This window comes from Alligator sinensis, unplaced genomic scaffold (genome assembly GCF_000455745.1).
Source record: "Alligator sinensis unplaced genomic scaffold, ASM45574v1 scaffold600_1, whole genome shotgun sequence".
Taxonomy (NCBI): domain Eukaryota; kingdom Metazoa; phylum Chordata; order Crocodylia; family Alligatoridae; genus Alligator; species Alligator sinensis.
Genome location: NW_005841859.1, coordinates 2,083,383 through 2,108,999, shown reverse-complemented (window position 1 = coordinate 2,108,999; position 25,617 = coordinate 2,083,383). Strand labels below are relative to the sequence as shown.

The 25,617-nt window shown below is 40.8% G+C and overlaps 2 protein-coding genes across 2 annotated transcripts in view; one reads left to right on the top strand and one right to left on the bottom strand.

Moving 5' to 3' along the window:
• ALG12 (ALG12, alpha-1,6-mannosyltransferase) overlaps positions 1–9,675 on the top strand; it is a 24,730-nt gene extending 15,055 nt beyond the window's left edge. The window contains exon 9 of the mRNA XM_006016498.3: positions 2,599–9,675. Within this exon, the coding sequence (XP_006016560.1) occupies positions 2,599–2,830 (232 nt within the window). The 3' untranslated portion in view covers positions 2,831–9,675. The remainder of the gene's footprint in view (positions 1–2,598) is intronic.
• Positions 9,676–9,758: 83 nt separating this feature from the next.
• ZBED4 (zinc finger BED-type containing 4) overlaps positions 9,759–25,617 on the bottom strand; it is a 30,914-nt gene continuing 15,055 nt past the window's right edge. The window contains exon 2 of the mRNA XM_006016497.3: positions 9,759–14,990. Coding sequence (XP_006016559.1) covers positions 11,110–14,628 — 3,519 coding nt within the window. The 5' untranslated portion in view covers positions 14,629–14,990 and the 3' untranslated portion in view covers positions 9,759–11,109. The remainder of the gene's footprint in view (positions 14,991–25,617) is intronic.

Below are 25,617 nucleotides of genomic sequence, written 5' to 3'. Positions count from 1 at the left end.
GGAAAGAGCTGTGACCCAACATCAGTCAGCTCTGTTGCTTTCTTTTGGAACTATTTGTCACATCTGCAAGTGAACACACAGATCTTTGGCTAGCCTCATACATCTGTGGACTACACAATGACTTCCCTATTTTACTGGAAGACTAATCCTCATATTGAGGGACTGCTGCCACTGTTAGTAACTCATAATAAATGTAATGTCTGCTAGGGGCTTGGGTCACAGCAATTGATAGCTGACTGTACAGCCCTTTCTCTCCAGAAACTTTGTTGCAACAGCGGCTTAGTAAAATCGTTCACAAGTGGTTTCCTCAAAACAAGGTAGCTTTTAACTGCCAAACAAAACAGTTCCTTTGCTAAGCACGTACTCTCTGCATTATTCACTGGAGCAGGGACTTGAATCTGACTCTCCTGTTTCTTAGTTGAAGGCCCAAACCCAAGGGCTATGATAGTCATTTTCTCGATATATAAGTTATCTAGGTAGAATAGAACACCTTCAACAGTAGTGAGTGAGAGACACCAGAATATCTTAAAGCCTAGTTGCTAGCCACAATCTCTGAACAGGTAGAAGACCTGTTTTCAAATCCTTGTTTCAAATCAGAGGAGGGCTGGTCTAAAATCCCAAAGCAAGTCTATTGGATAAAAGGGAAAAAATGAGTGTCATCATCTTTGTTTCCAGCTGCTGTCTTGGGGATCTAGCCTGAACGGGGATTTAAGTGCCTGAATATGTTATGAGGTGATATGCCATATGCTTATATGTTAAGTCTGAATAGGTTAAGCATTTGGCTCGTATTCTAATGCAGAGATACTGTTGTAGCCCATCTGTATTTTTAGGTACCTGAATAACTTAATAAGTCTGATACCCAGTAATTTGATCAAGGGAAAGCCTATGGTAGAACTGGAAATTAAGCCCAGGGTTCCCAATGTTAGCTGAATTACATGTGTGTTAGTATGCCTGGTACTAATAGAAGCCCAAAATAGCTTTACAACCTGATCCTTTATTGTTTGCATCCCCAAAGCACAAGATGTACACTTATCCCGGTGTGTTTCTGACTGTTCATGACAACATAATAAAGATTCTCACCTTTGCTGCCTGAAGGGGATTCATGAAGGAGGAGGATGGCACACATCGCAGCAGCAAGTCATCTTTCGTCCACTAAGTTCTCTGACTTTTCCCTTTAGTCTATGCCTTGTGTTTTTCAACAAACATTCTCCGATTGATAAGTTTACATTTTTTTGTTTTACTGAGACTCCTAAACTGGACTAGACTAGTTCTTTCATGGCCCTAGAAGGCAACACCTAACAGATTTATGTTGTTGGGAAAACTGATTTTTTGAGAGAGAAGATTTCTGATGTCCATTCTCCACCATATTGGACTGTCACAAACTTGATGTTTATTTTTTCCTCCTTCCCCATTTATTTTATGGTTTAGTTTTTTACAACTCCTCTGAGAAACAAAAACACACACAGCACAATTCAGTGTGCTATACAGGCGGTCCTCGGACTTACGACACAATTGGTTCCTGAAAACCGTCTCTTAAGTAGAAATGTAACTCGGAACCGATTTTCCCACACGAACAACGTTATAAATGGGGGATTGGTTCCTGAACCAAAGCCCGATACCCTATTTAAACCAAAAATAACCCAGAATTTTGTAGTCAGTCAATTATAGATGAATAATATAGCTACATTAATGTATTTATATTGTAAATAGCAATCATATTGATTTGGAAGGACTTCCTTGAGGTGACTTTGCTGAACTTTTTGAAGGGCTCTTGGCTGGAATCTTCTTAGGAGTCTTGGCTGCAGGTTTTTCTAGAGTCTTGTCTGCTTTCTTAAAGAAAATGTCCAAGGAGGTTTGAACAGATGTTCTCCAGGGAGAAGGGCAATGCAGCAAACTTGTTTGCTGGCATGGGGTTGCGTCGGATCAAGCGTCGTAGTCAAAACTGACATCATAAAGTTGAAGCAGGGTGTCAGTTTATAAACGGTGTAAGTGCCGTTCGTTGTAAATCGAAATGTCTTAAGTCGAGGACTGCCTGTATTTGCTTACATCAATCGCCACTAACATTTTAAAGCTAAAACTAATATAACTGTGTTTTGAGGCCTGGAAGCACCAAATCACAAGGTAGCCATCTCTCATATTTTATACTGAAGTGTAGGAGAAACTACCTTTCCTTGACCATGATGTGATCTCACTGCGACTGCCTCTTGCATCTGAAAACAAAGTCTCCCACTATGTCCCAATAGAACCAAACTATCCCAGTCTCCATTTTCTAGTGTTAGAGGGCTCACTGTAAACCTTGTTTCTCAGCATACCTTGGCGAAGGATAGAAGGGAACTGTGCCAGAAGCAGTTACTGATTTTTTTTTACAGGCCATCACAACAGTAGCAAGAGCTGAGATTGCAGTGTCTGCTTTTAGTCCCATTTCCTTTTAAAAACTAGTATTTCCTTCTGCAAGCCCCATAATAAAGTGTACTGAGGAATTAAAGAACTTTGAACCTTTTGAAATTGTTTTGAACAGAACATGTCCTTTTAGATAACTAATGAAGGTTGATATTTTGACAAACGAAAGCAAATAAATGCGTTGCATGTTTTTTGCAGATATGACAAAAGGGAAGATGTTAAACCAGGGGACCAGCTGATGTTCTCTTATACACACATACTGATGGAAATGGACCCTATTCAAATATCACATTACAAGACTACCCACAGGCCACTGGTGAACATATCTGGCATTGGTAAAATCGTGTTGAACCTTACAGCACTACCTCCTTTTACTTTAAATTTAAAACCAAAATTAACACTGTTGGAAAAACTCCATTTCTCTTCTTGATTGGAGATTTTTAAATGTCTTTTGACTTAACTGTTGATGACTGAGTAACTTCCAAGACAACCTTGTTTTGCCATTCTAGCAATACTGTTCAGCAGCTGTGGGGAAAAAAAGAAAACAATCTTTGTACTGGTTAGTATTTGCCTCCATTCTTTATTTCTTATATAAATATTGCAGTGTTCCAACGCTGTATGTAAATCCCGTCCAAACCATTGCTGAGCTATGTTGTACCTAGCATCTTCTTTGCAGCACATGTAACAAGCTCAGCACTGTTAAATACGTTCTGCACGTTTGGTTTGGATAGTTGCTTGTTTCACTTTGAAATGTGTATATGTTCTAAGTGAATTGTATGAAATAGGTACGTGCTACTGAGGTATTTTTTATATGCAAGTCCTCTGTGGTGGTTGGGGATTTTCTGTATAAAGAGTGATTTCTTCCTTCCAAAGGATTAAGTTGAAATGAGAAGCTTTAATAATATAATTTTGTACTGCAGCAAAGCCATATTCATTGTAGCTTAATCACTATCCATAATTGTGCCCTACAGGCTGGTGAACTAATTAAAGTTAAAAAATCCATTTGAAGAGCAGTTGCACCTTTTGGCAAGCACCATCTCTTATCTGAGTTGAGTGTCACAGGATGGTTCATCATCATATCTTCACTGTAGAAATAAATAAAAAGGGTAACTTGGCTTTTGGAGGAAAACATTAGGCATTCAATTTTTTTTTTTAGTAGCCTCTTATTTTCCAGTACAAGGAAACAGTCTTGACCTGTAATATACACATTTAGCTGTAAAATATTCCTTTTAATAAGCTTAAGAGAACATCTTCTCATTGTGAAGAAATCAAAAAGGAATTAAGTTGTCTGGGAAGACTGTGAAAGGTGATGTTGCAGATAGTATTTCAGAGACAAATGGACTGTATTCTACAGAAATGGTTATTTGTCCTTACGCCTAGAGGTTATGCGTTGACTGATTCACTTTGCTTTCCTGACTGAGATATTTTGTTGTGTAAGCTCTTGATCAAAATCAACACTGAGTACTCATTCTCCTTAATTAAAAGAGTTTACTGAAGTAAACAACTTAAGCTATGTGTTAGTTGAAACTGTGAAGTCTTGTTTTCTTAAAAGACTAGTTTTACTATGGTAAGGAGCCCTGCAGTGAAAAGTCAGTGTTACCAGTAAGCACAAAAACTTAATGGCATTCCAGTCATGAAGTCTGATAACTGGATAGTAGTCTTCCTTATTTTCTAAAAACTTCAAAAGGTAAAAATAAATACATTTTGTTGAATAAAAAGCAGTGTTTTGTACAGGAGCCTACCTACGCATGCATATAAAAATGGCAAAGTTCCATTTTTAAGATTCTGCTTTCAAGTTTTCTTCTGTGCTTCATAGTGTATTTGAGGAACTAATAATACGGGATGGAACCTGCCCCAGTCTGCCTGGGTGGTTGTGCAGGAATCCCCACAATGAGTTTTGGAAAGGCTGACCTGCAAAACTTGTTAGTTCAGTATTTGGCTTTTCAAAATTGCCATTGGTAAGGCACCATCTATTTGATTTCTCTTTCAAAGAATACTAACTTCCTCCAGAGTGATTTTGAGCATTAAATAATTCTAGTAGGAAAGGATATGCAAATACAAGTTTTCAAGATGCAAAGGCAATTTTTTTTGACCAAGGATAAATCCACTAAAGGATTTAAGCACCTTTCCCCAGGGTAGAATCCAAGGGCCTGAATGAAGTGCTCCCTGTATTTTAGGGAGAGTTGACTCAGAACAACCCAAAAATGTGGTATATTAAGGAATTTGCCTAGAACTAGCCCCTAGGGAAAACTGAGTGTCTGAAATCCCACTCCTCTGGAGTTTAGGGACTTCAGTATACTCAGGAGCCAGAGCCTGGAATTTTTTCCTAATGACAGGGAAGTTTTTTTATTCCATTTGAAAGAACTGAGCAGAGCTCACTTAATACTTTTTAAATGGGGTTGAAGATGTTTTTGACCCATGGAATGGTGTAACACAGTGAGTCTCAATCTTTTTTACTCAAGACACCCCTCAAAAAATGCTAGCTCTTACAGCAGTTGCCCAGCATTCCCTATTCTCTACTCAGCTTAGAAGGGTGCACTGACCAGCAGACTAAAGGCTGGTTTAGGTGCACACTCTTGAAGCTGGGCGACTGGGCAGAAAGGAATGCAAGAGAATATGAGGCAGAGCTAAAATAATTTTTGTTTCAATATGATTGACTTTTTGTGAAACTTTAATTCTTCGTACCTTTCTCATTAACCGTGATCTTTCGGAAAGATGACATCTAGGCAAATCATATTTGCTACAGTTTTAACATAATTATAAAGTTGTGTGGTTTTTTTAAATGTGGCTTGGTTTGGTTTGTTTAAAACAATGCCGTCTGTTCTTCTTTGGAGAGAACATCTGTGCTGCAAAGCCTGTAGGTCTGTGCAAGAGAAGACTTGCAGTTTTCTAATTTTGAGGAATTTTTCCTATTTGACTTAATTTTTGAAGCACAAAGATTTTTTTTTTATTGCCACCCCCATCCTCAGCTTGCTTCTCTTCAAAAATACTTTCCCCCTGAAGTTTTGAATGCTGATTCTCTTTGCACCAGTAGGTTTATTCTTTTAAGTGCAGTGAGAAAACCATACCACAAACCAAGAATATTAAAATAAGCAAAACTATCTGACTACAGCTGCTTCTGGTAGCTGGTCACACTATTAGTCACAGCTTCATATTTAATGTAGTTTACATAGGGAACACAGAGATCTTTCATAAGAATCGCAAAGAACACAGGAAATGTAAGAAGCGTGTAATATTTGTTTGCCCTAATAAGATACAGATACATGCTTGGTCTTTCTGATATACATTTCTAATATCTGACTCGCTTTAAGTTCATTAATGTAAACAATTATAATGTAATTATATTAACTGTGTATTTCAGATCTTTAACACGGGCAGAGTTGGGTCCCACGTGAAGTTCAAGGTCTTTGTCAAAATACATTCATTCTTCATAGTGACAATTGGGAACTAGCTGGTTTGCCTCAAGTTTTTGTAAGGTCAGAGTCCTGGGGTGTATTTCTGCCTGGTTGTGTATGGACATACTGCTCATTTGGGCCAAGAACCTGATGGAGGGAAGTGCCATATTTTCTTGCATACCATACACCCCCAGATAAGATATGCATTTTAAGAAAACAACGTAGAAAATATTTTTCCAGTCATGCTTAAGAGGTGACTGTATGCAGGAGCTCACTCACAGTCAGTCAGATCATTGGCCGAGTAGCCAAAAGCCGCTGCTAATTGATAAGCAGTTGTGAGAGGGTTAACACTGGACTCTTCCACTTTTGTTTGCTGGCCCAGAGCAAAGTAGCAGCTATTATAGCACAGCATCTCCAGTGAAGAACTGTTAGCTTCCCTATTTAAGACATGCACCTCAGCTTTGGAGGGCTAACTTTTAGAGATACATGAAGTACGCAGGTAAATACTGTATGCTAAACCAGGAACTGTTTTGTGAGAGAACAGGCAGAATTCCAGTAATTAGCAAGAGAACTTTCAGTTATGTACACGCAGTCAACTGATCTGGGAGAATGCTCCCAGGTTTGTTCTCCCAGTAGGAAAACTTCTACAGGGTGCCCTGGGACAGACATTTGAGCAGTAAGCCTGCAGTGATGACACAGGCTGCCAGGGGACCCTAAAACAAGTACAGTAGTCAGGGCAGGAAGTGTGAAGTCTGTCCAGCAAGGGACATGCAGGAGAGGGGGCTGCTAGGTCAATGACAAGGATGAGGTGTTAGCTGGGTCAGTAACAGGATGTGGTGGTCGGCTGACTGAAAAAGCTGGTAATAGAACACATCCCCTTGTCTTGGGCTGGGTACCTGGACAGATGTTTGGTCTTATGAGGCATATTCTCCTGGGAGCCATTGCACTCAGTTTGCTCCCAATTTATTTTTCTCCCAGAACGACCATTTTTGCTCTGGGAGAAAAAAACATTAAAAATAATTTATACATTTGTGCCTTCTCCTGGCAGAGCAGCAAATCTCCCAGTGGAAACTGAACATGTGTATATTGCCATTGAATGACCCATTGCAGAAATATGAAGCATCCCAGTGATTGTGTCTTTAACTGCAAGGCATGCATTTCCTCTGTCAAAATGTTTATGGATTCCAGATTCCAGATGTACATGTGCTCATGCAAGGTATATTTCAGTGCATAAAGCACAGCTCAAATTTTGCCTTCAATTTCCATTCACTTCACTAAGCATCACCACACATGTAACATGTAACATGACAAAATGTAGTGTTAGTTACTATATTTCCATATAGAACATGGCCTAACTACTTAGAACTAAATTCTGCACATTTTATTAATTTATTATAAAAAGAAATTGTACTATATTAGGTACTCAGGTAGATTTTATGAACAGGATATTTTTTCTTCAAGGTAGTCACTTTTTTCTGCTTTAATCTACAGAAGTATCTTCTTGCTCTACAGTGTATATATACCCCAGCTGCTTGTTCCTGACCACTCTTGTGGCAGAGTCATGTGATCAAAGTTCTTTAAAGAGTTATCATCATCAGAAATATCATTAACTACACCTCAAAGCATGTGTGTGCTCTTAAAGAAAACTCCACAGACTGTATCTATTTCTTTGGGTAGCTAAGTTGCTGTTGGAAAAAAAGGGTTTTTGTTTTGTAACACCGCACTGGAACTAAGTTCTCTCTGCCAGCATGAAGCCCAACATGCTGCTACGGGGCCCAATTCTGCATAGAGCCCTCTTGGCAAAAACTCCTACTGACCTCAGGGGCTTTTGCCTTTTTGGGGGCCAAGAAATCAGGAAAATATTGCAAGTTGAAACTAGAAGTTTTTAATTTCTTTTGAATTTGGAAAAAAGAAAAGGTTGACATGTTATCTCATTTTAAAGGACACATGTAGGAAACTGTTCATAGCAAGTTGGCATTAAAATTTAAAATTATACAATAAATTGCTTACCTTGATATATCGCCAAAAGCTTTCCAGCAGGCCTTTTGTCAGAAAATCTGTCTGAAATTGAGAAGTGCAAGCTTCTACCACTCTTATTGAAGTAGCAAGTCTTATTTTGGATTTTTTTTTTTTTTTTTTTTTTTTTAACTATTTTTATAAAAATTTTTAACTATTTTTATTTTACTGTATTGTTCTGGTTGTATACAGTTCTGACTGGTATAAAAGTCAGCCCCATATTTCCAGGTTCTATTTTCAGTGAAACCAACTCCTCCTTCCCATAAGTTGATAAACACGGATAGTCTTTGAATTGCTCTTGCCCATTCAAAATCCACAGGAGACTCGACCCAAGGACTCAAAAGGTTACATGCACTAAGAATACTAAAATAAAAAGTAAACTGAAAAACTAAATTCTAAATTTCATTTGGTACTTATATTGCATGCACAAATACTGCAAGCGAGTTAAACTTATTTGGAGGGTTGAATACAGGAGGATTCCACATACAAGTAAGATGTGAATATTGTGATTTGTGGTTCTTTTGGAGGAGAAAAGTTGGCATATAATTATGGAAGTGAATCCAGGCAAGTGACAAAGGGAAGTGGGAGCAGTAACCAGTGCTGCAGGGGTAGCTGCACCCTCTGCTCTCAACCCCCAGCGGACCAACAGGAAGGCAAGAAGAGTTGGGCACGTCTTGCCAACTCTCCAAAGTCTCCAAAACAGGTAAGAATCCCTTTTCCCTTCTCGTCCTTGCTCAGAGGCATGTCCCTACCCCCACCTGCCACTGTTGCTCCAGTCAGACTGTGCAGGGGCTGGGCTTTGCCTGAGGCAGTGGCAGGTAGGCAGTATCCCCCTCCCCATACCTGCTCCTGGGCTGGTGGGGAACACCCAACAGGACCAGGTGGGGAGTGGGAACCTGCCTGTGGCCACCGCTGTCCTGGACTAACACCTTCACAGCCCAGCTGGAGTGGGAGAAGTAGTCCCCTTGTTGCAGCAGTGGTCTGGGGTGGTCGGGGGGGTGTTAATGCCTTCTGTGTGGGTATAGTTGGAAGGAATAGGCAGGGAAGGAGAGGCCATCCCCTCCAGTCTGCACAGCCACAGGAGCACAGAAACTGCTACCTCTATTTCCAGGGCACAGTGAGGAGTGCAGCAATAGGTGCACACTTCTGGGGTACTGGAAACTTCCAAGAGGCTTTCAGCTTCCCAGCACTCATCTTGTGGGGTGCTGCTTGACAGTGCGTCTAGCACACAGCTATATCCAATCTGCACAGCTTAGCCCTAAGTGAATAATAAATTCCTTGTTTTAAAAATTCCTTTGTTCTCAAACTATGTCTCTTACCACAAAGAAGTTCAGAGATCTGTAACATCTTACTACAAAGGTCAAGGTTGTTGTTATGTTCAGTAGATATGGTGGAAAACTAAGGTAATAATTAACTAGCAACCATGTAAAACAAGCTTCCCAATAACTAGTTCAGTTTGAAATGTGTTATTTATTGCTTTAGGATTAAAAGTACATTTGTACTCTGCATTTAACCACAGAAGTCCAGATTTTATGCCATACTTCCCTCTCAAGATTACCTTGAAAATTTAAGGGGAAAAGATTACCAACACCACACACTAGTATCAGCAAATTCACTCTATAAATGCAGTTTAAAATAGCTTTAGTTGCCACTTTATTTGCAAAATGCTTTGCTGAGTGTTAAATAAAGTTCAGCAAACTTTATTTAAAATAATCAAATGATCTCAGTGAAATCAATTGGAACACTTGGATTAAGTATTTATTCAACCCGAGGAACTGCACAATCTTGCCCTCGAAGACCAGAGCTACACGTACCATCTAATCTTTCCTTTATATAGCATTTTGCATTGAATTTATGGTTCTATGTATTTTGGTTGTATCTGTTTTCACTTAACGACTTTTTTCTAGGCTTATCCAAAAAGAAAGAGGCATATTCATTAGCACTAGAAAATTGCAAATAAAATGTTTAATTTCAGAAACGGAGTTCACCATTTATAAATACACTAAAACATAGTAAATGCAAAATTAGATTAGGCATAGGTACAGTATTTTAACAAAGCTACAAGTTTTTCTAAAAAGGTCATAGGCAAATGAATGACTTGTTTCCCAAAAGTATTTAATTAAAACTGAAATGAGAAGATGAAATTTTAGTATTAAAAAAAATGGACAATCTTCTTAAAAATTTAAAATGCTGGCTATTTTTGCCTTACTGTGTAGTTTAGAGGGCTCTACAACATCTCATTTGCCTGATGGACACTGTCAATTATGAATCATTCCTACTACATAAAATTCTAAGCAGTGCACCATATCCATAAGGCTATTTCTGCAAAATCAGATAATTCATGATTTTTGTACTAGGAATTTTAAGACGGGCTGTTCTACACAGCTATAATCACACTGGAACATGAGGCTCACTTTTTACACCAGCAAACCTTATAGTTTTGATGCACGAAAGATTAAAAAGGCTTTAGATTGACATTGGGGTTTTTTTTGCTGTTTCTTGCCTTTTTATACATTTCATTAAATAACAACCATTATTACACAAACTTTGAGAAAACTTCCAAAAAGAGCTTATATAAATACCCAGAATATTTCTGTAGTTCAGTTACAATGTAAAACCTGAACAGAACAGCAAATGGGAAGTTTTATTACAGATAACTGTCTAACTGACATTTCATAATACCTCTAAATTTAGCTTTATTTTCAGATACGAAGTCAACAGTCTCCTGTAATAGTAAACACATCTTCCATAATATTTCTTACCCCTTTTGCATTTTAGGGCTTGCAATTAAAAACTGCTAGGTAAAAAGATGGCTTGAACTCCACCTTTATGTACAGCTTTTTTTGACATCTACAAAAGCTGTTTTGTTGAAATTAAAGCAATGTTTAACTAAAATACAGTACCTGGTTTATGGTTTTTACATAATAATTGAATAAAAAACTACAGAATAGAACTGTTTACATCTTTTTTGCCATTCTATTAAAACAGGACTGAGCTTTTTTAAAGTTCATGTACAATTATGGATTAAAACCTACATAATTTTGTATAATTTGACAAGACTGACTATTTCTAGTGTGGACTTTTAAAAAAACATATATACAATATCTGGCCTGAAGAACTATGAATAAGGCACATGTAGACATATTGAAAGCTGAAAAAAGAAACTAAAATTTGGAATTACAGTCATTGATTAGATGTCATACATGGCCCCTACTGGAGCAGTTCAACAATCCAACTTACAGATAATTAATATCCAGTGAGCAACAATAGTTTTAGTCTGGCAGTTTGTTCAATAGTTTCAATACTGGAAGTATATTAAGGGAAGATTCACTTTCAAAAAGATAAGTTTTTCAAAGTGTTCAATCATTAGCCTCGACTGACTAAAGCTGTTGTTTTCATTGGATGTATTGAACAATCTCTCTGAAGGAACAATGCTGGGTGGACAACCCAAGAATCTAACAGCCAATTTTGACAGCACCGGCCAAGATGACCTCTTAAAGTTCCAGTAAGTTAGTGGATCACAGTTATGCTCAAGCACTTCTTCCTCCAAGTATGAAAGCACCATTTCCTCTGGTAACTTTACTTTTTCTCTTAGATCTTTTGCTTTTTTCATGTCACCCATTAGTGACCAAAGACTATCTTCCCCATAGGAATTTGTAGATGGTGAACCTATATCACATCCATTGGAAACAGGTTTCTCATCTTCTGAGGTAGAACTCATTATTTCCAGCTCCCTGATTAAGTCCTGTTTATATTGTTCAGCCTCCTCTTCTGTGAATAAGGATGCTTTATAACGTGGATCCAAAAGCGTAGCAAAAATGTACCTTGGATCATGAAGCGTGGAGGACAATCTACTCACCATAGCTTCTTTCAAGGATTTTAACATGGTATCTATACCCATTGTTTCCTCAAACAACATTTCTATTTTCCTGTTAAGTATATGAATCATTGGAATCACTTGACTTAAAGTAGACATGTGTGTGCTCATCTCTCTACTTGCAGCTTCAAAAGGTTTCAGAGCGTGACACACAGACTGCATGACTTCCCACTGATCACAACTTATTAGCTCCCTAAAGCTGCACTCTATTGACATTTCATCAATTGCTCTTTTCTGTTCAATTAGGCGTTCAAGCATATGGAATGATGTATTCCACTTGGATGGAACATCTTGAATCAGTTGGTGTTGGGGCAACTCATATTCTTTTTGTAACTCTGCTAATTTCTCTTTTGCTTTTGCTGACCGATGAACACGCTCACAGATCTTTCTTGCAATACTAAGCAAGTTTTGAACCATTCTCTGACTTTTAATAGCTTCATTCACTATGAGATTAATAGTGTGACCAAAACACTGTACACTCGAATGATCACCTTCATTTAAAGTTTTTTCTATACTCTGATTATCAGTAACAGTAATCCCGATCTGAAGGCCAATGGAAGTAATCCAGGTTTCCCACCAATATTCTAGTTGCTTTTGAATACTGATGCCATTGTAGTCACAATCAATCTGTGCAACATTTAAAAGTGCTGAACAGTGGTAATCTTCACACTGTGGTCGAAACGAGGACTCGAATGTTACCCAATGAGCTGTAAGGGTCAGATATTCTCTTGTTTGGTTGCTCATCCATATTCCAGATGTAAAATGGATCACTCCACTTTCAGCTTCTTTAAGATGCGAAATAATTATTTGTTTTACATTCTCATACATGTCTGGAATCGCTGTCCTAGAAAAATAAGATGGTGAAGGTAAGGAATACTGAGGTTGCAAGTATTCAAGCAGCCTGTTAAAGCCAATGTTGTCTACAAAGGAATATGGCTGAAGGTCCAGTGCAATCATTTCAGCTACAAGACTTGTGATTTTTTTGGCAACTGGGTGAGAGTCACAAAACTTGTCATTGGTTTCATCAAAGGTTGAAGGTCCTAATAATTCTGTACTCAATGGCATGTGATTATCTGCAGGAGAGGGCAATACTGTCTCTGAGGCATCAGTTTTCAGCACATTGTTATGAAACCGCTGCAAATGTCTTAGAAGGCAACTTGTACCTAAATTTGTTGGCTTTTTCCCCCGACTAATTGTACGTCCACAGTGCATACATATTACTTTAGTTGAATCTGCAGAGCATATTGAAAAGTGATTCCACAGTTTTGAGGTCTTCTTGCTATTAACAGGAAATATAACTTGATTATCTGTTGTAACCATGGTGGGTAAGTCAGTCAACTTTGAGGATGAACATTCTGCAGAAGCCAAAGTAGCATAAGGAGAATTTGCCAAACTAAAATCTAGAAAACTCTTTTGGTTCCCAACCACCTCAGGGTGGCGTCTACATAGATGTCTCATCAGGCAGCTTGTGCCCACATCTCCTTTTTTCCCACGATTTACCATGCAATTGCAATGTTTACACACAGCTTTTAGACTGTCTGCAGGAGACACTGAAAAATGATGCCACACTTCTGATTTAAGCTTTTTCATCATCCTTTTATTCTGCTGAAACACAGCACTAGGTTCAAATATCAATGGACTTAACCCCTCGCAATGCTTCTCAAGAGAAGCTGCAAGGGAGGCTTCACCTATGTCATCAGAAGATGACAAAACTGATGAGTCTTCCATTAAAATATCTCCTGAAGGCAAATTAGAATGAATCTCTTCAGTCATTCTGTCTGGAGAGGAAGAAACCGAAGTTGATTCTTTAAGCAGTTTTCCAGGAGAGGATGACATCGAATTTAAATCACCATCTGAGGGCAGTAAAGAAGGCAACAAAGTTGGAGGAGCAGAATAGAGAGGCGGTATACTTGTGCCACCTCCATTTTCTTGCAAAACAATTGAACGGTGGGCTCTCCACATATGCCTTATTAAGCAACTGGTTCCAAGATCTTTTCCATTCTTTCCTCTGCTGAATTCATTCATGCAGTGGATACAAACTGCTTTAGAATTATCCAGAGGTGATAAGTAAAAATGTTTCCAGACAGCAGACCTTCTCCTGGAACCTGATGTATTTTTTGGAATCATAACAGTTTTTTCTGCTACATTCTCCACAATTTCATCATACTGGCTATTGGGTAGCTGTGGAGATGACCCAACCATGGTGGCTTCTTTGCTGCAGTTTTCAGAAACTGCTAGATCTGGTATTTCTTCAGCAGAAACTATAGAAACAGATTCCTCAATTATTCGATCTGGAGATGGTATCTTAGAAGCAATTTTCTTGACCAGTTTTAAAGGTGATAACACAGTACTCAATTCTCCAATGTCCGCAGACTGAGGTGGCAGTAACAAAGTAGGTGAAGAAAAGGAAGATATACCTGGCATATTTCCATTTTCTTGAATAAGTACAGTAGGATGGGCTCTCCTAACATGCCTCATAAGACAACTTGTACTAAGGTCCTTTTCATTTTTACCCCTGCTAAATTCTTTCATACAGTACATACATATTGCTTTAGTGCTGTCTCTAGGAGATATAAAAAAATGATTCCATGCAGGGGATTTTTTCCTGGAGCTTATGTTTCTGCCTGAAAGGAGGCTTTGCGTCACAGCCTCCATTGCTACATCATACAGAGTGTTACTGTACTGAGAAAAGAGAGATCCATAATCATCTTCATTTTCTGTAGATAAATATTTGCTGGGATTGTGGGTAATGAAATTTTTTTCTTTGTCCTCTTGCTCATCGCTGCTGTCAGTATGTTTGAAATCTTCCTGTTCTGTTTTTATATCAAATCTTTCCAAAGTACAATTAATAACATCATCTTCTTGCTCTACCTTTAAATTGTTGATTTTATCCAATACAAAATTACTGTCCATTCTAGGGGAATTTGCCTTATTTTCCATGGTAAATTTCTTTTTGTTGAGTCTTCATGAATAAATAAATTTAAAAAGTATTAAAATGTGATTTAAAATGATATATCCTGTAGTATGCACAAACAGAAATGTATCATTTATAATCCTTGGTTTTCATATTCTATATTTGTTATACAAATATGATTAAAATGGCATTGAAAAAATTCTAGATTTAATTAATGAAATCTAATTTTTTTCCAGGATCAGGACATTGCAGCTTATGTTCTCAAACACAGCTACTGTAAAATGCTTCATATTTTAGACATGGGCTTATGAACTGGATGTATTGTTTTCCTTGTCAAGGAAGCCGTGCTGTTCATCTTGATTGTGTAATTTTGACTGCTTTACACCATCTAAAAAAAAAAAAGTAAGATATCAATTATCACACATGAGAAATTTAAACATTAAATATCTTCCATTTTTCTTCCATTTCAACATTATAGTATCTACTATAAAAAAAAAAATCTCTATTATTCCATGTATCTACATGTGCACAAAAACAGACAAGCATTGGTAGAAACACTATAAATTAACACTGCTACTAAGATCTGAACTTAGAGTGGAACTTACAATCCTCTTGCACATTTCCATGATTTAATTCCTTCTCCAACACTGTTGTAATTCAGAGGGCAGATAAATTTACTAAATAGCTTATACAGAAAAATTACCTACCTTGTCCTCTGAAACTGTGTTGTTTGTGGCAGGTTACTCTGAAACATCAGTCCTCACAAACTCAAAACTTCACATCATCTTTTAACTTTTTATGATTAAATATAGTGACTATTTATTTTGGATAAGAAAGCTACATGAAGGCCAGGTCTGCGCTAAGAGCTTCTGTCAGCAAAACTAAATAAATCAGGGGTGTAAAGAAACATGTTCCCTGACCAACTTAGCTTTACCAGCAGAAGCCCCTAGCATAAATACAGAAAGTCCTAAAATGCCGTGATCCAGAAGAGCCTGGTTTTCCCATGAGAGAAAACTTTGTAAATGAGTACAAAGCACACCTTTGCATGCAGAGCTGCAACCAGTATACCTAAAACAGTAAAGTACTCCTAGAGTAATTAGCAAAAAAAGAAAAAGAAAAACAGAGAAAGCTGCTCAAATTTGTCAGCAGCTTCCTTTTCTGCTATGAAAGGGATAGTTGCCTTGCTTGCAGAAATGCAGGCTTCCAGACTCTCAACTCAGGCTTAGAATCTGCCTGTTTCCTGCCCCTTTTTATTTAATCTTAGAACCTAACAGTAACAAAGAATCACAGAATAGAAAGCAATCAAAACTGAAATTGTAAAGGACCACAGCTTAAAATCCAGCTACAGAGACAGAGGCTTCCTGCAATAAAGTTTCTGTGGTTCATCCTGGCTGTTCTAGTCTATTAGGCCCCTGACACATTACATCAGAGGTGTACAGATACATCGGTCCCATACTGTATCAGCACCAATAAAAGGAAAATTGACATTATTGGCAATCGGCTTTTTTTGGCTGATGTGGTTGACAACGTTGCCGATAAATGTGGTTTGCATGCACAACGCAGCACAGCACACGCGTTCAGGAGCACGGCCCGACAGCATGGAGAGCAGCATCTGGCTGGTAAGTCTGTTGTTGGGGAAGGGGCACGGGGGAGAAGGCAGATTGAGGCCCCTCACAGTGAGGGAAGGAGTGGGGCAGGGGAAGGGGCTGCACAGCTGGGACGGGGTGGGACACAGGATGGAGCCAGGAGTGGCTCATCCAGGGGGCATGAGTTCCGCCGCTGCACACAGCCCAAGAGGGCATTGGGGGGGGAGGTACTCCCTGGATCTGTGCGCAAAGTAAGGGAGGGCTGCCGCTGCAGACTGGGGCCAGGGGCGGTGCCGGCGGTGGGAGGGCGGTGGCTGGGCTGGGGCTATGCTACAGCCACCCTAAAATTTGCCATAGCTCCCCTCCCAGCACCGAACTCACCCACCGTGAGCACAGCCTGGCCCAAACCCCCACTGGGAAGAGCCTGTCACCACGCCTGGCCCCAGCCTGCAGCAGCAGCCTGTCCTCACCCCATGCATAGATCTGGAGGGCACATGCCCCCATGCCCTTCCAGGGTCTGTGCAGTGGCAGAAGCCATGCTCCTTGGATGAGCTGCGGCTCCATCCCACACCCCACCCACCTGTGCAGTGCCTGCCCCAGCCCCAGCCCTCACCACGGAGGCCTTGATCTCCCCCCTCCCCCTCTGCCTTCCACCACAGCAGATATGCCAGCCAGACACTGCTCTCCATGTTGCTGGGCCGCATATCGGCAATCAGATCAGTATTGGCCATAAAAATCAGCCATCAGCATCGGCCCAAAAAATCTCTATTGGTGCACCACTAACTTTACATTTATGGATAGGGACAGACATTCAAAAAGCCTGTGCCCGAATTTATTCAATCTTTGCAAGTTAGTCTAACCTGCAGAGCTTGAACCGATTTGCAAGTAGATAGACACTCACTTTTGAATTCAAAAAATGCAGGCACATGCCTGCAGTGTCTCGCATCAGGGGGAGCTAGAGCAAGCCCTCGCTTCCCTTTCATAATGCTGAGCTGAGGAGGGGTGTGGGCAGGCCCTGCAGGATGCTACGATTAGGGAGGGGTTTAAACCCCAACCTTGCCTACACTGTCCCCAACTGAAGTATGCCTGGAAGGGGAGGGGCAGGGGGAAGCAGTCCTTGCTAGAATCTTCCAGGCTTGCTGCTCAAGGGGTGGGAGTGTTGCCAGGTCCCGGCCCCCAGCTAGTACTTTGAGGCAAAAAGGGGTGAGGGGGCGGGCGGGGGAAAGAGAGGACTGCTTGTGTGGAATGCATGCAACTGCTGACGATACTGAGCTTTGCAATCTCCCTCTCCCTACTTCTTCATACTGTCTACAGCAAACTGACAGGCAAGCAAGCCAGCAGGGAGCTGATATCACAAAGTTTATCAGCCTATCGGTAAAACAAAAAACTCTCTCATTAGTTCAAGCTCTTCTTAAACAGCTTTTTTCAAGGAAGGAAGGACAGACAATACCAGCTGACCTGCTGATTAGCTCTAAAAAGCCCTAAGCAGACACTGTTCTGTCTGCCTTTGTCCCAGTGAAATTGGAGACATAAACAGACACCTCTCAGGATTAGTTTGCATGGAGATGGCATGACCGTGACCAGATGCTGGCTGGGGTCCGTGCTATGAGAGAAGGGATCTCTGCTTCAGTAGTGAGCGGCAGGGGAAGGAGGGCGAAAGGCAAGCCCCCACCCCTTCTCAGCCAGCTAGAGCAGTGACAGTGCTCTAGCTAGGGAGGAGAGGGGAAGGGCTATCCCTGCTCTCTGGAGCACACAGGACAGTCCAGCCCAGGGCTGAAAAGCATGCTGGGATGCTGGAGGACTGTGATTTAACTTAAACCAGGAAGGGGTCAGGGACAGAAGTTCCATAAACCGGTTTGCCTCAAATCAGTTAAGTGTGATACTACATTCAACCAAGTTTATCTTAAACCAGTTTCAGCCATTTTGAAACTGGTTTATGTGCACTGAACTTCTGTTCTGTTACAGGCTTAAAACTGTTTCTGATCATTTAAACTGGTTTGTGTGTCCCTAGCCTAAGAGACAACAGGTTAATTATGCCATAAACAGTTACACAGCCACACATTCAAGTCAATTTAAAGAATGTTATAAGAATAAACAAGTCACACAGTTATTCCACATGCAGTAAAGCTGCACTATCCAGCATCTTACAAGCTGGCATGCTCCACTAACTGGCATGCTGGCTTGTAAGATAAAGCAGCCTGCGCTGCCGAGCCCCCATGGCCCGGGGGTATAACAGGCTGCACAGGGCCGTGCGGGACCCACCTCCCTATCCTGTGAGGCTCACAGGGCCCGCGGGACAGGCGGCAATGCGACGGGAGCAGTGGAGGGATGCCCCAGATGTGACGGGAGAAGCAGCGGCTGGGGCCGCTCAATTAACCGGCATATTTTGTTATCCGGCATCCCATTCCCGGGGCATGCCAGATAACAGAGCTTTTACTATATAAAGTGCAATAATTCTTTGGCTCATTTGTTTCACTCCTTAAATTGAGCATATGGCCACTTGGGATTGGCCCATGACAGATGCCACTCTCAGCTGAGTGTCTGGTTCAGCATGGGGCAACCCCAAGGTCTGGGACAAAGCTATCCCCCTCCCCAATAGAGCTGGGCGCAGAACCAGTTCATGGACCCTGGGACCTGTAAAAACTCATGTGCTTCCCAGCTGGGTAGCACACAGGGTTTTTACTCATCCCCGGGCATGGAGAACTTGGGAACAGGTTATAACAGCCTAATCTCAGAGTAACCCTGTGCCAGGACCTGTAAAAATTGTGTATTTCTGCAGTTTTAACAATCAGTTGATTATTGGCTGGGGCCGGGAAACGGACTGGGGCCAGTTTCAGATCCTGACAATCAGCTGATTTTGTGTACCTGGGTTTCAACTTCCTGGCACAGGAGCCTGGGATTGTTATCCTGGGCTCCCTCCCTCTACATTGGCAAACAAGGATTTATTTGGATCTAATCTCTGATCACAGGAGGCACAATTGTTGGGATCAGAGGAATCATAGAAAATTAGTGTTGGAAAGGACCTCATGAAGTCTTCTAGTACAGTGGTTCTTAACCTTTCTTCGACCAAGACTCAACTACAAAGATCCATGGCCTGTCCTGGCCCACACCTCCCAGCCTTATCAGTGCATAACCCACAGTCCCCTGCCCCTCCAGGCCATGCTGGGGCCCCTCACTCCCAACCCTCAGCCCCCCCAGCCCTGCCAAAGAATCCCCCAGCTGTCCCTGTCCCACTTGGGACAGAGCATGGTGGCTGCCATGGCTTCGGCTCACGCAGGCAGCAGTGCAGCAAGTCTGGCCTCACACAGGCTGGAAGAAAGAGATGGGGGGGCTCCTACACCTGGTTATGGATCCTCCCATTCCCTGAGCAGCATCTCCCGGCCACCCTGCCCCCACGAGCACGGGCACCAGCCCCGCTACCGCCAACCCGGCCATGCAGCTCTCCCCCCCCTTTCCCCTGCTGGAAGGGGCAGACATCTTCCCACCACCCCTCTGCCCTGCCAGTCTCAGAGCCTGACTATGTTGCTCTAGCACCAATCGCCCCAAGCAGCCCCTTACAGGCTTGAATGCTACCAGCCTGCAAGGGGAGACCTGTGCTTTCCTGAATTTTTTTGTGAAAACCCTTTCAAATATTCTCGTGACCCACTTTTGGGTTGTGACCCACAGGTTGAGAAACGCTGGTCTAGTCCAATCCCCTGAATAGCTGAATCCCCCTCAAAGTTGACCATCCCCAACTAGATCATCCCAGCCAGGGCTTTGTCTAGCTAGATCTTAAAAGTCTCTGGGTAACCTGTTCCAGGGCTTTATTATCCTCCTAGTGAGAAAATACTTCCTAATATCTAACCTAAACTTCCCTTGCTGCAACTTGAGACCATTGCTCCTTGTTCTGCCATCCGCCACCACTAAACAGTTTAGTTCCATCCTCTTTGGAACCCCCCCCTCAGATAGTTGAAGGCTGCTATTAAATTCTCCCTCAATCTTTTCTTCCCCAGACTAAATAAACCCACTTCCCTCAACCTCTCCTTCAAAAGTCATGTGCCCCAGCCCCATTTCCAATGCCCTCTCCAATTTGTTCACATCCTTTCTGTAGTGGAGGGCCCAAAACTGGACACAGTACTCCAGATGCGGCTTCACTAGTGCTGAGGAGAGGGGAATAATCACTTTCCTCAACCTGCTGGCAGTGCTTCTACCAATGTAACCCGGTATGCCATTAGCCTTTTCTGCAACAAGGGCACACTGTTCACTCATATTCAGCTTCTTGTCCACTGTAACCCCCAAGTCCTTTTCTGCAGAGCTGCTGTGTAGCCAGTTAGTCCCCAGACTGTATTTGTGAAGGGGATTGTTTAGTCCTATGTGCAGGACTTTACACTTGTCTTTATTGAACCTCATGAGTTTTCTTTTGGTCCAATCCTCCAATTTGTTGATGTCTCTCTGAATCCTAGCCCTACCCTCCAGAGTATTCAGTACTCCCCCCAGCTTGGTGTCATCCGCCAACTGGCCAAAGGTGCAATCCATCCCATCTTCCAGGTCACTGATGAACTTATTGAACAGAAACAGCCCCAGGACTGACCCCCGAGGCGCTCCACTTGATACCGGCTGCCAACAAGACATTTAGCCATTGACAACTACCCTCTGAGCCTGACAATCCAGCTAGTTTTATATGCACCTTGCTGTCCATTCATCCAGCCCGTACCTCCTTAGCTTGCCTGTGAGAACATTTTGGGAGACTATCAAAGTCTTGCTAAAATCAAGGTATACCGCATTCACCCGTCTCCCCACATCTGCAGAGCCAGTCTTCTCATCGTAGAAAGCAATCAGGTCGGTCAGGCATGACTTTCCCTTGGTGAATTGATGTTCACGGTTCCTAATCACCTTCTCCAAGTAAGAAGATTACATGTTAGAACCCATCACGCCTTAAAATGAACATCTATCAGGGGCCTTAGTCTGGGAATCAGCTATGAGGCTTAATTGATATAATTAAGGTGAAGTTGGAGGTAGGCAATGAAGAGGAGTCACAGCTCTTGGCTGACCCTTTAGTACTTTTAAATAATTAAATAAGTTTAAATATAGTTGCCTATCACTGAAGAAACAAACATATACTTCAAACTACAATTTATACTCTGATTGTAAGCCAGTTTAATTTTAGAGGGGGAAATCCTTCCTTTACACAAGTGGTTCTCAATCTTTTTTTAGACAACAGGTACCCCTCTACAACTTTTCTGGCATCCCATTTCAAAAGCTTATTTCACTCTTTTTTTTTTTTTTAAACTATAAAATAATAAAACAAGTCTTCTGCTACAAAGAACTCAGACAGACCACAACAGGCAGAATGTTTTTGACACTATGGATTCCCATTTGAAATCTCTGGGTTTTTCTTGTGAATCATGTTTACATGTCTGCATACCTAACAGTGCTAATATTGTATGGCACCCCTAAAAGGATCTCACTGCACCTCAGGATGCCATGGCACCCTGGTTGAGAATTGCTGCTTTGGAGGATGCACAAATTTCTTGTTTGTAAAAATGTTCCTGCTCATTTCCCCTCTTACGTTCCACAAAAACAGGTGGCTTCACTACAACATACAGAAAAACTATTCATATCCCTAAGAGATAACAGATCTAGGTGGCATATATCTATGGTACCATGAAGCTTTTACTAGTGTTTCTAAGCTTGCCCTAGAAACATGATTTTTGATCATGGCTGGAAACATTCTTGCTAGGATGTCAGAAACTGCCTCATTTCTATGACTTGAAAACCTGTAGTCATTAGTTAGGAGGATACTGAGTGTTTATGTTACATTACATTACATTAATCATATTATATTACAGTGACTAAGTCTCCAATCCTTGAATCCAACTCTGCACGGGCAGAAAACAGCAGCAGAAAAGTCAGAAGGCAGCCAATTATAGCTGTTACAGGAGACAGATTTGGCTTTCCTGGGAAGACAGGAGAAAGGGACAACAGAGATGGTATAGTTGCGGGGAGGGAGCAGGTCTATTTTTGCTGCCTTCCTTCTTACAAAAGTGTCAGTGGTCTCTGTTTCTCCTTTGCCTCTCTGGAGAACAGAGGACTTGTTTGTGTTAAGCTATGTCTGAACCTCATTCTAACAGCACACTATGACCAGGATCTTCAGGAGCAACTAGCCATACTAGAAATTCCCCATTTTGGACACTTTCTCCCATGATCTTGCCTTTTTGTCCCTTTTTCCTTTCGGAAAAATACTTGAAGCAGTACCTCAATTGTTTAAGTATTGGTATAATAAGACCACCACTATAAGACTAAATAATATCTTCTAAAGAAATCCTCCGAGAGCTAACAAGAAAAAGCTTAAGACAACCTCATTAACATAATATCAAATTTGCCCACAGCCAGAAAGATTAAGAAGGTTGGGATAATGTGATGTAACCACTGTTACAGTGGTTTTAACCACATTTACATAGTCATAGATTAGCTGCAGGTATCACAAGCTGGCCAATATGTAGGAGGGAGAGTACCCTGTAGAGTGAAAAAGAGGATGAAAAGGGAAAACTCAATGGAGGGAGAAGGCAGAATCTCCACTAAAGTATTGATAAATAGGAGCATTCAAAAAGGGAAACCAGAGACTAAGTGGGGGATAATCCTCAGGAAATAGTTAACACATTAATTTGCCCTTTTAAGAAATATATATTTTACCTCATTCTCATACACTGTACAATACGCATAAGTGCTCCAGATTTCTGGGTGTCCCAAGCACATGAGTAACCTTGAAGGGCAATTTTTAGAAAGTGCTCAACACCTGCCTAGAGAACCCCTTTAAGCTATCCCAAATAGTGGAGCACCCAAAATCAATAGGTAATTACTTTTGACAAGTCTGGCTTAAACAAGTAGTTCTTATACTAGGTTTTACTATCCATATACATTTATTTCTTCCTCCTACTCAAATCAGGAAAAAAAATCCAAATTTTAAATTTACAGTGGCATATAATGATATCTGAACCTACTTCTAATTATTAAAGTGTATTTATGCATACTTGTATACTGGGCAAAGAAGATCTACTTCAAATTTAAAAGATACTTCTAAAGAAGCACCATATTCAAGGAAAATTATTTCACCCTGTATCAGACATACATCAATGCATTCCACATGCAAGTTACAAAGATTATGGCTCTTCCAAAAGACAAATTTGTCTGCTTAGCCTTATGAACACTCATTTCAAGCTTTGGAAGTACTATTCACTTATGAACCCCTCTCCTCAGAGCACATAATGTATGCTGGGTGAAACATGCAGGGATGGGCATAGTCTGATGAATAATTATACATGCATACACTTGAAAGCTTTTTGGTTTGGACGAAACCATATGTTCTAAAAGGGTTTTTTTTTCCTGAAGCTAGCAGCACTGTTATTATGGTTTGTACACTGATAACTATAAAAAGTCTGAAATGCTTGTCACCAACTCAGGGGGAAAAAAAGAAGTAGGCAGTCATGTGGTGAACTTCATAATGTTTGGCATTTTAAGAAAAAAGCATGTGATACGAGATATTTGAAAACAAAGGAGCACACATGCATTCTGCAGTACTTTGCAATATATATTTTTAAATGTTGCAAGCAAAATTCTCAAAAATGTAATATTTAGAGAGAGGTTTTCAAAGGCAATAGAAGGATACAGATTTCAGCTGAAAGTCATTTCTGCCTTTGAAACTCTCCTCTATTTTTATACACACAAACAACAGCAACACAAAATTGAAGGTAGTGTGAAGGTAATCACTAAATTCTAAGTATTTTGTTGAAAGCAAACAAATAAAGAAATATTTACCTAAATCTGCCACTACAGATGATGTCCAAATTCCAAAGTGGAGGAGGGGGCCTCCACATCTGATGTTGATGGGAGATTACAGAGATGCAGTGAGTAATATATAGAAAAATGTGGGTCAAAAGGGCACTGAACCGTGGGGCAGATTACTTTTTTCTAAAAATAGATGACACCCTGAGTTTGAAGCAGCTGTAGATTTCATACTGACTAGTTAATAGGCATTAATGATAGATATGAACATAATGGGGAATCTTTAGCAAGTGATGATTTAGAGAAAGCTGTTTAAAAGATGTATCAATTACAAAAAGGATGTCATATACAACTAGCAAAACACTGAGATAGCTGCTTTAAGATTAAAATTCAGAGAAAAATCCACAAATTGAAAAACTTCAGATTGAGAGAAGAGTGCCAGCTGAAAAGGAGCAAGCATAAAAGTACGTATTTGCTTTCCATAGAAAAACCAATGGAAAAACTGGAAATGCTGTCAAATTTACCATCACCCTGAACAGAGTTTTAGAAAGCTGGGAAAACTATGGGTGTATCTGGTGAAAGTACAATGAAACGAAAGCAGAAGCTCCAAATAGTGTGCCTTCTCAACAGAGATTCTTCCTCAGTTATTAAACAGCTTTAGAACAATAACAACTAGTATTTCCATAGCACTTTGTATTTTAAAATTGCCACTGAAACATGGTAAGCCTTCAGAAATATATACCGATGAATAATTTGTATATACTAGAACTAGAGATAGATTTGAGCAGGGAGCAAATGAAAACAGGTAAACTCAACATTTTGCAACAACAAATATTGGCCTTAAAAAAACCAAACAAACAAGTCACAGCTAACTGCCAAAACTGTGGCAATCTACAAATTGCCAAAAATAACAGCAAATGTAGAACAAGACTCTTTAAAAGTATGCAAAAAAGAAAAGGGAGAGAAGAAGGAAACTGACAATTTATTTCAATGATAATCAGAGTTAAGGTATTAATTAGGTATTAACAAAGGTATTAATATGCAGCAACTAAGAACAACATGAATGATAAATAGTACAGGTTCAGAGGAAAAACAAAAATAACAATACATCAGATAATCTCCCTCTGACTAAGGTACATGTTCTGTGAACAAGGGAATGAAAATGCAGGGGACTTGATTTATTTGCAAAGTCTTAATATAAACTATTCAATACAGCTCTGCTCAGAAAGCTAGAAAAATTAGAAAGCTACCGAGTGGTTGCATTACATTACAGTACATTATGCATATATAATAGTGACTAAGTCTCCAATCCTAGAACCCAAAGTGTTTCAGAAGTGGAGGGGGAGGGGAAAGGGGCAGCACTGGGCTTTGCCGTGGCCAGAGCTGGGGGTTGAACAAAGCCCCCTCTCCTCATGGCCCACACAGCTACCCCATTGCTGGGGGAGGAAAGCTGGGCCAAGCCAGTGAGAAGAGGGGGCTCCGTTCCATCCCGATCCCTAGCTCCAGCCATGGCAAAGCCCAGCCAGCTGCTGCGTGCTGCCACTGTCAAAAGTCTCTGGCTGGGGATGGGGAGCCCTCCCCTCACCTCGTGGGCCTGGCCCAGCTAACCCCAATATCCTGGACAGAGTAGCTGCGGGGGCGGGGAGGAGAAATGTGAGGCAAAGGGGC